The sequence below is a fragment of the Gopherus evgoodei genome, chromosome 10, assembly GCF_007399415.2.
Source record: "Gopherus evgoodei ecotype Sinaloan lineage chromosome 10, rGopEvg1_v1.p, whole genome shotgun sequence".
Taxonomy (NCBI): domain Eukaryota; kingdom Metazoa; phylum Chordata; order Testudines; family Testudinidae; genus Gopherus; species Gopherus evgoodei.
In genome coordinates, this window is record NC_044331.1 from 51897908 (window position 1) to 51916773 (window position 18866).

At 52.7% G+C, this 18866-nt stretch overlaps 1 protein-coding gene across 2 annotated transcripts in view; it reads left to right on the plus strand.

Annotated features, from left to right (window-relative positions):
• Positions 1 to 18866, plus strand: part of LOC115658449 (mitochondrial import inner membrane translocase subunit TIM16-like) — a 204141-nt gene that overhangs the window by 29840 nt on the left and 155435 nt on the right. For both annotated transcript variants that reach the window (XM_030577381.1, XM_030577383.1), the window contains exon 7: positions 2208 to 2258. In XM_030577381.1, the coding sequence (XP_030433241.1) occupies positions 2208 to 2258 (51 nt within the window). The remainder of the gene's footprint in view (positions 1 to 2207; positions 2259 to 18866) is intronic.

The following is an 18866-nucleotide window of genomic DNA, read 5'->3' on the forward strand; positions in this document are numbered from 1 at the left end:
GGAGTTTGCAGTGCAGTCAGTGCCTGGGGATGTTATGGGGGCAGTGAAGCCAATTGGGGCTGGTGTGACTGGATCCCATGGATTGTGCAACCCATAGGAACACTCCCTAACACACACAGCCCAGAGCTCTAGGGACATGTGGGATGTCAGGCCGAGCCTGCTGATTGCTGTCACCACACTCCCCATGCGTATGGCAGGGCTCTCCAGGGTAGTGCTCAGACCAAGGGCTTGGTCATTGCACTAACAGCCAGGCCAAAGGCGCATCCTTCCTCTGCAGAGGCTGCCAGCCCCCTCTGTCCTCCCTCCCTCTGAGCTGCTGCTGCGGGGAGCTCCCCAGCCGGGGTCTCAAGAGCTGGAGGCGCGAGAGCCTGCAATTCCTTTCTTAGCATCTTTGGGGGCAGGTGTGGCATCCCCCTTGTTCAGCTCTTCCCCCCACCCTGACCTGTGGGCTCCTGGTGGCTCGAGTGTCGGCCTTGACCCTGTGAGTGAGGGGATGGGTTTCCATCTGATGGGGGAGGAGGGAATAGGTAGGCCCCAAACTGGTCAAAGCCCCAAGCCTGCTTGCCCCTGAAAGGAGATCAGATTGGTGTGAGCACCATCCCGGCTCCATGGGAGAGCCGGTCACTCTGGTGTGGGGGGAAACTCTGTCCTGCCAGAGCCAGCGTGCTCAGGGGTGAGCACAGACAGCAGCTTTCCAAGCACCAGAACTGTCAGTGCCCTTGGGGTCTGCACACCCTGCTGGGAGCTCTGCCACCAGCACAGACTCTGCTCACACACCAGCCAGATAAATTCAGCTCCCTCTCAGCTAACGGGAGCTGCAGGGCTCGCTGCATGTGGCAGAGCAGAGTGGTGGCATATGAAGGGTTGTTTCTCAGTCACTTTATTTCACCTGTAAGTGAACTTTGATCTCTGCCCAGCCCAGTCCCCAACAGCATTTCCTAGGCCAATGGGGTTCCCTTTCCTTCCCTCATGGACGATGAAGTGGCCTTTTTAACAAGGCAGATATATAGCCCTCAGGGACTCTGAGCCCTGAGCACTGCAGTCCTGGGGCACGATCGCAGCTCGGATCAATGTTCCCAAGCTAGCTTTAACCCAGCCAGCTCAGGTATTGGGGCAGGGAAGCTGGAGCAGCTTAGCCTAGCCCCGTGAGCGAATCCCCAGGAGTGTGCGGACCACGCGCTGCAGGCTGCTTTGTGGCTCTGGTATCTGGCCGGGCTGGATGACAGCTAACTCCGGTGTGTCTGTGAGCTGCAGTGACACCTTGGAGACTCCCTTAGTGGGGCTGATTGGGAGGCAGCGAGATGCATGAGAATAATTAATTGAGCTGCCTCTTAGTGTGACATGGTTCCTCCACTTTCCAAGTGAGGTGCGTGGGACAGTCACTGGGCTGGGGGCATGCCCCTGGCCTTCACCTCCACCTTGGGCCCAATGATCAGGCATTTGCGGGTCTCTAAGTGACCCTTGTGTTTAGTCCCCTCCTCCACCAGGTGTGAGTGGTCCCTAGGTGCCCCAGGGCAGCAGTGCTGGCTGGTCCCCAGGTACCAGACCCTGCCCTCTCTGCTTGCTCTGGGTCTGGCAGACCACCCACCCCCCAAGCAGGCAGGACTTGCCAGCTATTACTCAATGCAGAAGCATCCCTGCTAGAGTCTGGGGGGAAGCCACTTGGCTGGAACAATGCCAGCTCTGACTGGCAGGGGGAGAGGAGTCAGTAAAGAAAACAGGCCAGGGGGCTCTTGGGGAGTTGCAGGGACCCATCTCCACCCCTGCCAGGAGAAAGCAGCTTGAATGAGGGCAAGTGTGGCTATGCATCTGGGCATTGTATTGGGTCTCTCCTGGAGCAGGTTCTCTGTGATGCAGCTGATGGGGTCTGGAAGCTCTGGCCGTTGTCCTGCTCCAACAAATTGCAGAGCAGGTCCCCCTGACACTGTCTCCTTGGGCAGAGTCTAGCTCCCCATGTGCCCCCGTTTCCCCCCCACACACACACTGTTCACTTAAAGCAGACTGCATTGGGGTTCCCTTCTAGGGGACATTTTGGGAAGGGATGGCGTGAGCCATAGGGGAACAGGAGCGAGCAGCCCCAAGGAGGGTGGAGGTCACGGGCTAGTGCTGTTCTGTGGCTGGTGGTCCCCCATGCATTCAGCCCAATGTGCGTTAACTGTCCTGCATTCTCCGTGATGCTCACCTCTGTTCTCCTCGTATCTCCACAGGATAAGAAGCTGCGGATCTTTGACCCAAGGACCAAGCCAGCTGCAGCCCAGGTACTTCCTTCTTTCCTTGGTCTGCCAGCAGGGTGGGGAGGAACGAACGGACAACCTGGGTGGAGCAAAGCGAATTAGAGATTGGTGGTCAGATACTATGATGATGGGCCCAGTAGAAGGAGCTGAATTGACCCAAGTGCTGCAGGGCGCAGATAATCTGGAGCCTGTCTGTATGGGATCTTTGCTGCTGGGGTCTGATATTTGGGAGAGGTACCAGGGTTTGGAAGGATATCGTTAGACTCAGCTCCTTGCTGTGGGGTGTGCTCCGTGCAGCTCAACAGAGACTGTTCAGCATGGGATGAAGAACTGTACCGGCCTCTGGGTGTTCATACGCCTAAACCACTGAATCTTGGATGCCCGGAATGGCTGCTGGCTGCCGCGGGCTCTGGTTGTCTTTTTGCCTGGTGAAGTTCTGCTTGCTGCCACCTCATCCTCTCGCATAGGCTTCTTTCTTGGCTTCCCCAAGGCTCTCTGCACAGAGCATGGGGAAGCTTTTAGGCCGTGAAGACTTCAGTGTGGGACACCTGCTTCCAATCTACAGTCCCCTTTCATCCTGATCCTGGTATTCTGTGAATTCAAAGCGACTGGTCGGGGCCTATCAGCAGCCCCAGCTCCAGCGGGGAGGGAGGTGGCTCCCACATGGGTTGTTTGCCTCCAGGTTTTTCCAGCAGCTGAATGAAATAGCTTCAATGCCATTGAGTTTTGACTGACCAGCTCAGAGCGACTCAGCAAACGCAGTGATTAGAAAATAAATAATGGGGTCGGAGCTGCATTCAACATGGAGTTTAAACAGCCCTATTTAAGGTCTCTTGTGGCTTCTGGGAAGCTGAGGACCCTCTACTCCCTGGGATGGCTTGAGTTATAGGAAGCATTGAGGAGGGGAAAGAAGTAGTGGCTTCCTCTGTGTGCCCAGCCTGTGTTTCCTTCCAGGACTTCCAGCGTCCACACCCTCCAACTGCTCATGCTGCAGCTCTACCATTGTATGTTAGGCCTCGCTTTTTGTTGTGGGAGGTGTGCAGGTAAGACATCGGCTGGTGCGGTCTCCCCAGTCACGCATGGCATCAAACGGACGGTGGGTTGTGCCAGTTAAGCTCATCGCCAGCCTCATGGCTGTGGCCTGTCAAGAACTCGCTGCAGTAATACCACTTGCAGCCAGTGGAGATTGCTCTTCAGCACCAGCACTAGAGGCCTGTGTGCCAGGAGCTGACAGTCTGCTCTGCTGGGTTTCTGTCCAGGTGCTGGCAGTGGACAGAACTCCCTCTCCTGTACCCCTCCCCATTGCAGGAATGGGGATTAACTATGCATTATTGGCCAGAGTGCAGTGAAATGCAGCCTCTCGCTGCAGAGTCGAGAGCCATGCCACCTGGCCTTGGTGGTTAAAGGGCCACTGGCTGTTCAGAGTGCTTGCCAGTAGCCCGCACATGAGGGGCTGAGTAGAGGTGAGCCTGGGGCGCCTGGGTGTCAGCTAGCTGGGACAAGGCAGTATGGGCTGGCCTTCTCAGTGCTGTGCTGGTAGCCAGTCGCCCTTGCCCCATCCTTCAGCCTGTCTCAAGAAATTGCTTCAGCTGCTCAGACCTTTCTGTGGGAGGCGGTGGAGACGCCGCTCACGCACAAGCCTGCGGTCTTCTCCCTGGGACTAGTCAGAAGGCTGGCTGGCTGTCAGGAGGTGCGGGACCTCCCTCCCTTTTGGGGCTGAGTGATCAGTTTCCACCAGGTTCCTATCCCTTGCTGGCTGGGTCATCCCATGGGGTGGCCCCGAGTGCTATCTGAACCAGCTGGGTCATACAGCCATGCCCCCCTTGAGCTGTTCTCATCAGGTGGCATAGGCTAAGTATGGTGAGGCCTGGTCAGAATTTGGATGGGTGCCACTGACAGAAAACCCAGGCTGCTGCAGGAAATGGTGTCTCTGATTCAGCAAGTGGTGCTGTTCCATCGTGGCTATTGAACCGGTGCACCAGCATGGTGCTAGAGGACTCGCCGATGCTGGAAGAGCCTTAACTCTGACCACCTGGGGCTATCACCTATCCCAGAGCATCCTTCCTGCACGTCAGAAGTGTTAGCTCCAGGGTCCTGGCCTGACTTCTTTTCCATTTGTTGCACTAGCCTGCCTCCCCTCTGCAGCCATGGTTATGTTCCAACACTAAGGTGGCTATGCTCAGCTGCGAGGGAGGTGGGGTCTCCCAGGATGAAGGGCACGCAGGGAATAAGATTTTCAGCAACACTCTGAATGTACATAGCTATAGCTATGTCTCTTGGGGTGGGAAAGATCCACCCCCCGAGGGACGATGGTATACTGACCTGACCCCTGATGTGGACACCTCTTGGGGAGGTGGATTAAAGTATGCTGACAGCAGAATGCATCCTCACCGTGTCTATGCTACACTGCTACAGCTGCACCACTGTTGTGTTTTAAGCCCTGACTGCCTTTTATCACACATTGCTCGGGTGCCAATCAAAGCATCTTGCGTAGGCCTGGCTTGTACACAGTCCCTCTCTCCCCTGGGGTGGCTATATGCACAGTGCCTTCGTGGGGAAGTGGAGCAGCTAACACAATCTGGAATGGTAAATGTTCACTTTTTGAACTGCATCTTTGCCTCCCACTGCTCCAGGTATACTCCCAACACTGCTGCAAAGCACTGAGTCTCTCCCTGCTGGTGTGCAACTCTGTGCTACTCCAGAGCGCCCCCTATTTATTCTCTGCGAGCCCCTGTCTGGTTGTATAATGGCACGTTAGCAAGGGTTGAGCTCGGCAAGTTCCAGACGAGTCTCCCAGAGAGGGTGGACCCCGTCTAGCTGAGTTATTAAAAATATTGTGTGAATGATGATGGTTGTTGAAAGTAGGCAGTTTGCCTCCTCTGCCGTCTGGTCCATCTATGTTTGTGTCCAGTGCAAGCCCCTCATCTGTGTTCAGGGTTGCCAAGAGAAACATGCACCTTCTTGGCAGTTACCAAGAAACGCTGAGTTGCAGCCATAATCCAGTCTCGCTCATAACTAATGAAGCTGTTTAGTCTTCTAGAAATGCCACATATTATATTGTGCTGAAGGGAAAACCTTTAAAATGCCATAAATCCTGAGAGTTTGCACAGGATTTAGTTAGCCAAGAGGAATAAAATCTGATTTTCCTGTTGCTGGAGTGTCTGGGTTACTTGGAAGGGCTTCTTCTCCTGTGGCCCAGAACTGCTATGAAATGGTGTCATCTCAGGGCCGCTGTGGAAAGTAGTGGGTTGCTGCGCTCTGTCTTTTAACATGACCCAGTTTGCATGGCAGCTACCAAGGCACCAGTGCAATGAGTTTTCCAGGTCAGCTGGAACCACTGATGTGACAGAAATAGGGGCAGGATGTAACTTAAAATCTGATGCAAAACTTGTGATGCTAATATCCGGAGGCTCCGGACCTCTGACGCCATAGGCATGTTCTGATCCTTCATGGCATAGAATGGTCACAGCCTTTCCTCTTAGAGCCTGGGTACTGCAGTTACTCAGGACTGTCTCGCTAAACTGACTGTTTTTAAATTAAAGAAGAAGCAATCTGGCCAGTGCAAACAAGAAGCCAGGGATTCGGGCTGTGACCACATGGAATGTTGGCGCCTGACTGGCAGCCCTGCAGCCGAGGCGCCTCTGTCTTTCCCTAGGACAGGGATAGTATGGGCTAGGGCGACGTGAACGTCCCTCAACAAGGTGCCTCTCCGTTGACCTTCAGGTCCGCTCCGGGGGTCGAGGTGGGGTAGGAGTTCAGTCTCTGAGCTGATCTTTCTGCTGAGGCTGTCAGCACCCTGGTGCCAGCTGTGGTGGTGGATTTCTGCTATGTGTGTCTGTCCCCTCAGCACTAGAGGGCAGGAGGAGAGGAACTATAGTCTCTTTTCTAAGATGAACAGTCCTGATCTTTTATTCTCCTATGAGAGCCTTGATAATCTTTCTTGCCCTTCTCTGAACCTTTTCCAGTTCTACTATATCCTTTTTGAGATGGAACAAGTAGAACTGGACACAGTATTCAAGGTGTGAGCGCATCAGAGGTTTATATAATGGCATTATATTTTCTGTTTTATTAATCCTTTTCCTACTAGTTCTTAATATACAGTTAGTCTTTTTAACCCTGCTGTACACTATGTGGAAGTTTTCAGAGAACTATCCACGGGTGTCTCCTAGATCTTTCTTGAGTGATAACCACTAATTTAAACCCCATCATTTTATATGCGTAGTTGATTATTTTTTTCAATGTGCATCATCTACACTGAATTTCATCTGTCATTTTGTTGCCCAGTTGTGTAAGATTCCCTCTGTAACTCCTTGAAGTCTGCTTGGAACTTAACGATATTGAATAATTTTGCATTGTCTGCCAACTTTGCTGCTTCATTGTTCACCTCCTTTTCCAGATCATTAATGAATACATCGAACAGTACCAGTGCCAGTACAGATTCCTGGGAGACCCCTCTGTTCACCTCTCTCCATTGTGAAAACTGATCATTTACTCCAAGCCTTTGTTTCCTGTCTTCCAACCAGCTTCTGATCCATGAGAGGACCTTCCCTCTTATCCCATGGCTTCTTAGTTTCCTTAAGAGCCTTTGGTGAAGGACCTCCTCAAAGGCTTTCTCGAAATCCAAGTATACAATAAATTGACTCGATCACCCTTATCCACATGTTTTTGATCCCCTCAGAGAATTCTAATAGATTGGTGTGGCATAATTTCCCTTTTTACAAAAAGACTCTTTCCCAACAAATCAGGTTTATCTGAATCTGATAATTCTGTTTACTATAGTTCCTATAAGTTTGCCCTGTACTGAAGTTAGGTTTACCAGCCTCTAATTGCCAGGATCACCTCTGAAGCCCTTTTAAAAAAATTGGCATCACATTAGTTACCATCCAGTCACCTGCTACAGAGGCTGATTTCATGGTTATGGTAATTTCCAGAACAATTAGTAGTTCTGCCTTTTCATATTTGAGAACTCTTCAGAACTCTTGGGTGATACCATCTGGTCCTGGTGACTTTTTACTGTTAATCAATTTGTTCTAAAACCTCTTCTATTGACATATCAATTTTGGACAGTACTTCAGATTTGTTACCCAAAAAGAATGGATCTGATGTTGGTATCTCCCTCACCTTCTCTGCAATGAAGACCGATGGAAAGAATTCGTTCAACTTCTCTGCAATGGCCTTGTCTTCACTGAGCGCTCCTTTAACTCCTGTGTCATCTAGTGGCCTAGCTGCCCACTTGGCGAACTGCTTCTGATGAACTTAAAAAAATTACTGTTAGTCTGTGCATCGTTAGCAAGTTGCTTCTCAAATTCATACTTATACTTTTACATTTTACTTGCCAGAGTTTGTGCCCCTTCCTATTTTCCTCAGTAGGATTTGACTTCCAAATTGTAACGGATGCCTCTTTGCATCTAATGGCCACCATTACTCTGCTCTTTAGCCATGGTGACCCTCTTTTGGTCCTCCTGGTGTTTTCAATTTGGGATATATGTTTAGTCTGAGCTTCACTTGGGGTGTGTTTTTAAGTAATTTCCAGTCACTGTACCCTTGTGACTGCGCTTTTTAGTTTCCATCTAACTAGCGTTCTCATTCTTGTGTAATCCCCTTTTTTTTTAAAGTTAAATGCAACAGTGGTGGCTTTTTTTTTTGGCATTTCCCCCCTACAAGCATGTTACATTTAATTACAGTAAGGTCACTATTACTGAGCTGTTCAGCTACGGTTACTTCTTGGACCAGATCCTGTGCGTCACTTAGCACTAAATCCAGAATGGCCTCTCCCCTTGAGGGTTCAAGGACTTGCTGCTCCAAGAAGCAGCCATTAATGCTGTCTAGAAACTTTGTCTCTGCATCCTATCTTGAGGTGACATGTTCCCAGTAAATATGGGGATAGCTGAAATCCCCCCTAATTAAGGATAAGATTGTCATGGAGGTCATGGATTCTATGACTTTCAGAGACCTCCATGAAATTTTCTGTTTCAGCCCCAGTGTGGGAGGCCGGAGCTGTCAGCCACCAGGGGTCCTGGAGCTCTGAGCCACCACGGGCTTTGCGGGCCCTGGCACCACCAGCCCCAGAGCCCCCTTGGGCAGCAGGGGTGGGGACCTGGCATGCTGAGCCACCAGCCCCAGAACCCCCAGACACCATGGAGCTGTCAACCACTGTGGTGCAGGTGATGGACTGACACCCCCTCCTGCTGCCCACAGAGCTATCAGAGATTCTATTGAGCTGATTCATTTAAGATTTTCTCCTTATTTGACTGCTTTTTCTAAACCTGTAGTGCCACTCCCCCGTTAGCATGACCTACTCTGTTGTTCCTGGGTATTTGGTACCCTTGTATTACTGTATCCCCCTGATTATCCTCATTCCACCAAATGCCAGCCTTCCCCCAGCAAGCTTCCAGAGCAGCCACATCTTACTGTCTCAGTTTCAAATGCAGGAAGACCAACCGTGAGCGCCCTAGGTCTCCAGATTCCAAGCTTAGAGTTTGGTTTGGATTTGCCGATCTTCCCGCTGGGGGTGTAGGTGGGAACAGTCAAGGGAAGGAACCAGTGCATCTACCTAGAGAGGGGCTTGGTTTATTGTGGCTGAGAGTCTGCCCCGGGCCCTGCTGTTCAGAGGATGAGTCCTTGCACACTCTAATGGACTCTAGGGCTACTTTATTATCCCCAGACATAGCTACACCTACAAATAAGAAACAATTCAGTAGGTCATAGACTGCCCAGTGATTACATCCTGCTCAGCTTTCTGGGTTCCATATATCCACTGACTTTTTTTCCCCCTTCCACTCCCGACAAGACATTGAGTTTAGGGAAAGAGGGTCACCCAAATGTCCTCCACAACCACCCAGCCATCTTGGAAGGAGTAGTTTTGATGGGTTGGTTGAGAATTCAAATCCCCTTGCACCTCTGGATTTATAGTTGTACCCATTAGCCCACCTCCCCTCACCACTTTGGAGTTCACCTGGCCTCTTTCCAACATTATAGGCCAAGATCATTTCCAATGCCAAGTGCTTCCCTTCAGCCTTTCCTCAGCCCCAAGGGTGTTCTTAAAGGTCCTGGTGGTAGTGGTGGCTTCCCTCTGACAAGAAGCAATCCTAGTCTTCCCGTACCTCGATGACTTGCTGTCATGGAGTCCCTGGGCGATGCTCTGGAAATGCTCCCCACAAAGCCAGTCAGGACTTTGAGGAGCCTCCTCTCCCTTGGAGCAGACTGTCTTCAGGGCAAGAAGCTCACACGGCTTCACCTTCCTGGGTCTGAACATGGAGCATTCAGCATATGCTCCTCCACATGCTTCCTGCAGCAGATCTGCCCAGGCGGGGTCCTGGGGAAGCCAGAGGGTCCTGCATGCACTTCCACTTTGCAGTCAGATGTGACTTTTAGCCAGTCAGTAAAACAGAGGTTTATTAGATGACAGGAACACAGTCTAAAACAGAGCTGGAAGGTACAGAGAATGGGACCCCTCAGCCATGTCTATTCTGGGGCCCAGCAAGCCAGACAACCCCGTCTGCCCTCACTTCCTGACCCCAGCCAGCTCCAAACTGAAACCCCCTCCAGCCCCTCGTTTCTGGCCTTTGTCTCTTTCCCGGGCCAGGAGGTCACCTGATCTTTGTTCGCCTTTAGCCATCCCCTTGCACGGGGGAAAGGGCCCCAGCCACCTGTTGCCAGGAGACAGTGTGTCAGCCATTTATGCATGCTGGAGACTTAAGAAATGCATAGGGGAAAGTGAGGCACTCACACAGTATTCAGAGGAAACATTAAGAACAGTCCCACTTCGTCCCACTTGCTAATCAAGGGCTCACAGGCACCGACTTTTCAAAGTGCTGAGGGGGCTCAATCCGCAGCTCCACCCCAGGCCTTTCCCCATTCTACCTCTTCCCCCAAGGCCCAACCCACTCCCCACCTCTTCCTGCCCAGGTCTGCCCCCTCCCCTGAAGGCACTGAGTTCTTGCTCCTCCCAGCCTCCTGCCTGCATGCTGCGAAACTGCTGATCGCGGCAGGTGGGAGGCACAATGAGGGAGGGAGAGGCACTGATCTGCAGGGCCTGCTGGTGGCAAAGAGCTGATAGGGGAGATGCTGGTGGGTGCTCCAGGGCTGGAGCATCCACCGAGCCAGCACCTATGCAAGAGTTTCTCCGCCAAAGCAGTGCTGTGTTCCTCCCAGATGGCCCTCGCTCTGTCCCAGGAGTCAGGTCTGCACATGAACATAAAGAAGTCCATGTTAATCCCTGTATAGAAGATACTATTTATAGGATGTATTTGGGCTCATTGACTATCAGAGCCTACTTTCCTTTAGACAGATTTGTAACCTTGTCAGGTCTAGTATCGGCAATTCAGGGGAACCCTCAAACCAAAATAGATCACTGTCTTCAGCTGCTAGGGCACATGACAGCTTGCAACTTTGTGACCAATCCTGCAAGGCTAAACCTCCCCTGCCTCCAGGGCTGGCTCAGAACTACCTGTTCTCCTGGCATATGCCTTGGACAGATGAATCAATGACTTTAACAACAGACGCGTCGCTGTTGGGATAGGGAGCCTACCTCAGTCCCCTCACAGCTCAGGGCAGATGGACAATTCAGGAAACCAGTCTCCACATCTATCTGTTGGAGTTCAGGGCTGTCAGGAATGCTTGCCTTTGTTTCCAACCCCTCATTGGGGGCAAATCAATAAGGGTCATGACAGGCAATAAATCTCGCATGTTCTGTGTCAACAGACAGTGAGGAGCAAGATCCCCCCACCCTGTGGCTGAAGCCATGAAACTATGGGACTGATGATCTAAATTTCAGCGGTCTGCCTTGTTGTACAGACAAAACTACGCAGGATCTTTTCAGGGGGCAAGACAAAGATGCCACATTTATTATGATAATCTGATTTATGACCAATAACTAAAATCTTAATCCTTATATATATACACACCACACACACCCATCAGATGTTCTGTAGCTGCTGCATAGTTACCAGTCCTGGACATAGCTTGAGTCCAGGGCTTGATTTTGCAGCTTGGGTTCGTAGCTTGTGGCGGCTAACTGGCCAGGAAAGTCAGGCACAAGGACGAGCTGGGTCTCTGTTGGGCCTGCACCGATGCCCTTCCATGTTGGCAGCAGAATGTTACCCTCCAAAGTCTTCCATCTCACCCATCCTTTTTGTAGGCTTTAGTTTGAATCCAGAGTCTATAGGTCTTGCTGTGTCACTGCCTCTGGGTTTGGTGATTGATCACCTGTCAATTGCAAGCGTGACTTTCAGCCTGGGACCTGGCTTTGATCTTCCTTCTGTTTGTACCTTTTTTTTTTTTTTTTTTTTTTTTTTTTTTTTTTTTTTTTTAAGGGTAGACTCTTCTTACTTTGTTAGGGCTGTTATCTGCATCTTCTGCTGGTGGAGATTGAACTCTATTTCATCAGGACAGGCTGGGGCTGGAGATTGATTCCATCATCCATACATACCTCAGTCACATTTAAACTAATAAGATTACAGCAGGGTTCGCAAAAATGAAGGTTGGAGCCAGTTTTTACAAAATGGAGTGAGCATTTTAAAATGGGGTTTGAATTACGCTATGGCAAACAGTGAACAGAAGTTACAATACAGACAAGTGTAGTGGATGGCAAACAGTGAACAGAAGTTAGTGTAGGCAAGTGTAGTGAATGGTGAACAGAAGTTACTTTAATAAAGTGAACAATTAAAAACAATTTCATTTATCAGTTCTACAGCCTCCCAGATACTCACAACACCACAGCCAATGTCTTCCACAGACACTTCTCACAAGACTATGAAGGGGCTAGACATCCAAGTTCTCCACAGCATGCCCCAAAGATGGGGACCGGCAGAGGTGGGTCTCTTGGCCACCTCCAGCAATGGGAAATGCCCTCTTTTCTGCTGAAAGGGGGGTCTGAGCCACCACTCATTGGGAGAGACCTTTCTTTGATCTTGGAAGAAGGGTCTGTTCTATGAGTTTCCTCCAACACTGCTGATACTCAGGGCTTGTCTACATCAGAAAGTTGCAGCGCTGGTGAGGGAGTTACAGCGCTGCAACTTTGAAGGTGTACACATCTGCAGGGCATCACCAGCGCTGCAACTCCCTGTTTGCAGCGCTGGCCGTACTCCCGTTTTGTCTCGGGTGTAGAGGATCCAGCGTTGGTGATCCAGCGCTGGTAATCCAATGTAGACACTTACCAGCGCTTTTCTTGACCTCCGTGGAAGGAGGAAGCCTCTGGTAATCAAGCTGGTCTCCTTTCCCGGCTTGCTCTCTCGTTCCCGGAACCCTGAGCAAGCAGGTCTCCTTCCCTGCGGTTTGCAGGGTGGTTCGGGGAACGCGAGAGCAAACCGCCGCGAAGCTGGTCTCCTTTCCCGGTTTGCTGTCTCATTCCCCGAACCCCCGAGCAAGCAGGTCTCGTTCCCTGCGGTTTGCTGGGTGGTTCGGGGAACGTGAGAGCAAACCGGGAAAGGAGACCAGCTTCGCCGCGGTTTGCTCTCGCGTTCCCCGAGCAAGCAGGTCTCCTTCCCTGCGGTTTGCAGGGTGGTTCGGGGAACGCGAGAGCAAACCGCGGCGAAGCTGGTCTCCTTTCCCGGTTTGCTCTCTCGTTCCCCGAACCCCCGAGCAAGCAGGTCTCCTTCCCTGTGGTTTGCAGGGTGGTTCGGGGAACGCGAGAGCAAACCGCAGCGAAGCTGGTCTCCTTTCCCGGTTTGCTCTCGCGTTCCCCGAACCCCCCTTGAAGCCGCCCAACAGCGCTGCAGTGTGGCCACATCTAACACCACTTGCAGCGCTGGTTGCTGTAAGTGTGGCCACTCTGCAGCGCTGGCCCTATACAGCTGTACTAATACAGCTGTAACAACCAGCGCTGCAAAATTTTAGATGTAGACATGGCCTGAGAGTGATGAACAAGATCAGACAGGACAGAGCCAGAGTTGTCCTTAGTACTAACCTGGCTGAGACAAGCTTGGTATCCTCACCTGCTTCACTGGTATGTCCAACTGTCACTCAAGCTCCTGTCACAGGATGTGGGTTGTGCATTTCATCCCAGGATAGCAGTTCTTCACCTCAGGGTGTGGCTCCTCAAGGGCTCATAGGATTAGACTCCTGCTCTCCAGAAGTACAACCAGCATTAATGAATTCTAGAAATAGATCAACCCGCACTACTTCCCTGGGGAAATGGAAACGTTGTCACTGCCTTGTGCCTGGTTTGGTGCCCCTTCCAGCCATCCTGGATTATCCGCTGGATCTGAAGAAACGGGTTATCAGTTAGTTCAGTTAAGGCCTATTTGGCCACAATATATGCCTTTCCTCCTCCAGTAGAAGGATTCTCACCCAGTACTGTCTAGCTTTATTAAGGGTTTGGAGCATCTCTCCCTGTAGGTTAGAGATCCTACTGCAACCTGGGACCTCAACCTTGTACTCAGTTACCTTTTGAGACTTTCATTTGAACCTGTGGCAAGCTGTTCTCTGTTTCATTTATCTATGAAGATAACCTTTTTAGTAGCCATCACTTTGGCCCATAGGATCAGGGAGTTTGGACCCTTGTTGGTAGATTCCCTGCCCCTCCTCCCCCATGGTGTTCTTTAAGGACAAGGTCTCTTTACATCCACAGCCTAAATTCTTGCCTAAGGTTCTGTGAGAGTTCCACCTTAGTCAATCCATTCACCTACCTGTGTTTTCCCCAAAGCCCATACTTCTCAGCAGGAATCCTGTCTGCATACCCTGGATGTTAGAAGGGCATTGGCTTTATTCTTAGATAGGACTAAGCAACTTAGGAAGCCACATAGGCCTTTCATTTCCTTCATGGATAGCTCCACGGGATCTTTGATCTCTGCTCTGAGACTATAGAGGCAGATATCTGGGAGTATTATCATATGTTATGAACTGCAGGGATTCACCCCGCCCCTGCAAAGAGTGATAGCACATTCATCCTGCCCAGTGGCAACACCTACAGTATCGCTGAACAATGCATCAGTATCTGAGATCTGTGAGGCTGCTCTGTGGGCTTCAAAACCTTACTCTCTGATCCATGCTGTCAGGTCCCATGTGGCACTTGGTTCTGCAGCACAGTCTTCAGTTCTGGACTCTATTCTGAAGCAGCCTCCTCCGTCTGGGGTACTGCTCAGGAGGTAGCTGCAGGGGAGCACCCACAAGGACACTGCTTGAAGGGTTACTTGCTCTGTGCCATAACTGCGGTTCCTCGAGATGTCTCCTTGTGGGTGCTCCATGACCCAACCTCCTTCCCCTCTGCTTTTGGACAACGTTTGGATGAAGAAAGAACTGAGGGTTCGCCCATACACCCCGATGTAGTCTCGGTGTCCAGCACGCGGAGGCACAGGCCGCATGTGCGGGTTGAATGGATGCTGAAAATCTCCGATCCAGGGCTTGAGAGGTGCAGATGCCCCTGAAGTAGAGTTCCCAGAGGGACATATCGCAAAGAACCACAGTCACTGCACCCCTTCTTCCCTGTTTGGGGGGATCCACTTGGAATGCTGCTCACCAATTCTTCAGCTAATCAACAGAGGGATGAGAACAGGAACTGTCGCAGCCCTGCTGGGCCAGTGGTGCACTGGGAAATAGCCAAGCTGAGCTCACTGGCAAGGCATCGGCGAGATGCCACTGGATGGGGATGGACGTCCCACCCCCAGATCACTGTTTGAGGATCTCTAGCACGCTAGCTGTCAGTGTCTGCTGAGTTGGCAGCAGGGAAGAGCTACCCCTACGCTGTTTAGGTTCTGACTCCAGAACGTGCTTGGATGGAGAGAGCCAAGCAGCGAGAGGCTGATAGCAGGATGGTGAAGCACCAAGCCCCCTGTGTCTGCTCTGCCATGGTCCTCGGGACAGTGCCCCTTCCCCATGCTGTCCTCTGCACTGCCTAGCTGTTGACAGAAGCTAGGTGGGGTTGTTGGTAGTGTGATGGTCTGGAAATCAAGTTAGAAATAGCAGAATGCAGGCTGCCATGGTAACCATGGGCTGGGACTGCGTCTGCTCCTGCCAGCCGTGCTCCCTGCAGGCTCTGGCCAGGTTAAGGTGGCTGTGCTGGGAAATTGCTGGCCAATAAAGAGCCATTAATTAATGCTTTAAACCTATATCCTCCCTCAGTGTTTCTCTCTCTGGGCTTTCTCCTTGCTAATCTGAGCCAGCCCCTCCATGGTGATGATGCCTGCCTGTACCAGTCCCTGCAGCCCCATTGTCTCCCTGGCCTGACTTGATCAGCTCCTGCTCCGGCCCCAGCTTCCATCCCTGGAGTGCTCCAAGGACCCAAATCTGCCTGTGGGGAAGTTCTCGTGTCCTGCATTCTGCTTCAGCCCGTCTCTTTCCCTGCAAGGCTAGACAGCCTGTCTTCCCTGCTGCCCTTGTGTACCTGGGTCACAAAGTGCCTGTTGCTATCTTAGGGCGCTGCTTTCCTTTCTTTGACCCCGCTGCGACTGGCTGTCAGGCTTGTGCCTCCATTGCTCGCATCTCTGCTCTAGTGGCAGCTTCTGACTCCTCTGCTAGCCTGTTCTGTACTCTCCTTCAATGCCGCCCAATTACCCATCCCCTCTCTAGGGTCCAGTTCTCACCAACCATGATGCCATGACTGCTTGGCTGTCAGCACTTGCTGTGGACCCCCTTCCCTTGCCTTCCTGTCCCCAGACTTGCTCTGCTCTTCTCATTCCCCTGCCCACGTCCCTTCCTCCTTGCTCTACTCTCTCCCTTCTTTGTGCAGTGCTCTGAGTGTGCTGCCACCGAGGCCCTGCCTCTCTGCTTTAACCCTTCCATTCTGCTCCAGCTTGAGTGCCTCTGCCATGTTTCAAAGTGAATTGGTCTGTGCTGGTCCATGGCACTAAGCAGGACCGAGCCAGGACTGGCTCCTGCCTGTTGTGCTGTGCCAAGGAGAACTGTGTTTGGGGGGCAGCAGGCCTACTGGAAATTCCATCATTTCTGTATTGGTTAAGGAAGGTCTATGCAGAGAAATGGCGTCTCCTGGTCTCAGCCTGGGAGCTGATGGTGCAGGGATGGGGATGTGTCCTCAAACGCTCGTTAACGCCCTTCTCTCATTGCACATGCAACTCCCACCCCTTCTCCCCTGGTTAGCACTGGGTGCCCCAGCAATTCTCTGGGGCAGAACCCTGAAGGAAAGCACCAGCCTGGCACTTGGTGTGGGCTGATCAACCCTGCAGCAGCAGGGTGCCAGGGGTCCCTCTCTTCCCAGCACATGAATATGGCACTCTCAGTGGCACAGCACGCAATGCAGTGACACCTCCCCTCAGATGGTGCCGCAGTGCTGGCTGTCAGGTGTTGGATGAAGGGGCGCGGTATAAGATGCTTCCCTGGAGCTCCCCAGTGCCAGCGCCTGGTGTTGGAATGACTGGCTGGGTATGTCTGTGGGGCGGGGGCTCCTGCTCTGAAGAGTTGGGTATAGGTCATTTCCAGGGCAGGCCATGGGGCTGGATGAAGCGAGTGAAGGGGGAGTCCTTGGAAAAGAGCCATGCTCTGAGCTGGCAGGGGCTCGGAGGCTGTGTTCCCTTTACACAGCAGCATGACAGTGCCAGCTCTGTACCTGCCAGGTGTGTCTGCAGGGGGGGGTGTTCTGAGGGGATCCTTGCTGGCTTGCATGCGAGGGTGTACCCTGCTGTGGAGCCTAGACTGGTGCTGAGGCACCTGCAGGCCTAGAGGCGGGTTGCATGGGCACGCTGGGAAGGACATTCAAATACAGCTCCTGTACCTTGGGCTGCTCTAATGTAACCAGTTGGGGGTGTGGGGGTGCCAGCACTGGGAGTCGCCAGTACTTCCCTCTTGCTGACCTTGCCCTCCGCAGTGCAAGAGCTAGTGTAAGCCGGGGCAGGGGGTATGCATGACCTGGTGACCTGCCTCCCACAGTGCTAACACAAGTGCTAGCCTGACAGCAGGGAATGGCTGGAGTGCCACAGCAGCTTGCAGGCAGCCCTGGGTGGCTGTGAGGGCATGGCCACTAGGACCAGGCACCTGGCTAGCTGTGAGGAACAGCTCCTGCTTGGGCAGAATCTGGCTCCCAGCATTGTGACGCCAGGGAGGGAGGGGCTGGGAGCCACAGCAAAGCAACCAGGAGAGTGAGTTCAGCTGTCCTGGAAGGTGCCTCTTCAGGGCCACGCTCTCTGTTGTCTCGCCCCCTCTGTATGCCACCACCAGACCCTCGATGTCTGCTGTCCCCAGGCCTTGGGTCTCCTGCTTTTTGGTAGAAGAGGAGGTACACTTAGATCAGAGTAGGGAGCAGGGTGGAGGTAGGGAGACACTGGGAGATGCCCCAGGAAGCGGGTGGCCCTGCTCTGGGGCTGTGATTTCTCAGTGGAAGGCAGTGGGCCTGCTTTGCCCTAGGCGTGAGGCCGGGCCAAGCACCGCTCTGAGTGCAGGAGCTAGTGACGTTTCCACCTAGCTTAGGGATAGGACAAGCTTGTGTGCTCCCTTGAAATGACTCTGCAAAGGGCCCTGCTGGTGCAAACAGAGCCCTGCCCCCTACTCCAGTCCCCTGGCTGGTGAGTGGGGGAGGCTTGCTGGGGAAAGCTGCTGTGAGCTGAGCGGGGGTGTGGTAAAGGAACCCAGCCCTGTTCCCCTTCGCTCGCCCACTCACTCATTCACTCATGTGCTGCCCAAGTACTGAGTGGCCCCAGCTGTGCATCTGGCCGACACCTGGCTTCGATTAGGGAGCGGGGACGAGGCTGTGTTAATGAGCCTCACTGGGAAGCCAGCAAGCATGGCCCGTGTGGGATATGCAAGAATGCAGCGTCTTCTCATGAGAAACTTCCCTTGGGTGGGGGCGATGCTGGGAGTGGGGGCGTGGGGAGGTGCGTGTGACGCGTCCTGGGAGCAAACACCCAGCGTCTGTCAATCTCCTCAATCCTTTCCCAGCTTCTCCTCCCCTCCCCCAAACTGCCTCTCCCCTCCCCAGGCACCAAGGCCCAGCAGCACTCCCTAAGGCCGTGGGCAGCTGGGGCAGCCTCCTCCAGAGCCATGCCCTGGTGGCTGTTGAGCACTATGTACCTCTCCTCCCCCTAGCTCTGTGTGCTGGCTCTATACCCTGGCCAGGGAGGCAGGGGTCAGAACTGGGGGCTACTAGGTGAAAGTGAGCCTCCAAGCCAGCTCTGCTTCCCTCTGTCATGACCTGGAGGTGAATCACTGGTCCTGGGGGCCTGGTACAGAGAGAAATTGAGGCATGGGCAGGTGGCAGGGTGCTGGAGCTCAAGCGCTTTCCTTGCCCTTGTACAAGATGCCCCAGGAGCCATTGGCAGAAGCTTGGGAACAGGAAAGGTGGAGACACGGGATGGTAGGAGATGGTAACTTTCCCTCTCTGCTTGGAGGTGGGGGGAGGGGGCACTGCATCATGGCAGACAAGGAAGTCGAGAACACAGGCCACACCAGGAAATGCCCTTTCCAAGCTCTCGGTGTGTCCACGGAACTGGCTAGATCTTCTGTCTTTGTAACACTTGTGCCAGGCTCTCTGCTGCGGTAATGTGGGTGTACCGGGGGTAGGGGGAAGGAGAGTGCTGGTGCTGGGGGTGTATGGTGGGGGGTGAAGATGACTAAGTGAGCCAGTTAACTGCCCTGGCTGTGCCTGGAGGAGGAGACAAGCAGGGATTTAGACACGAGGCTCAGCGGGGCAGGGACAAGTGGAGCCTGTATAAATCAGGATGCTGGGAACAGAAGAGGCTGCAGGGT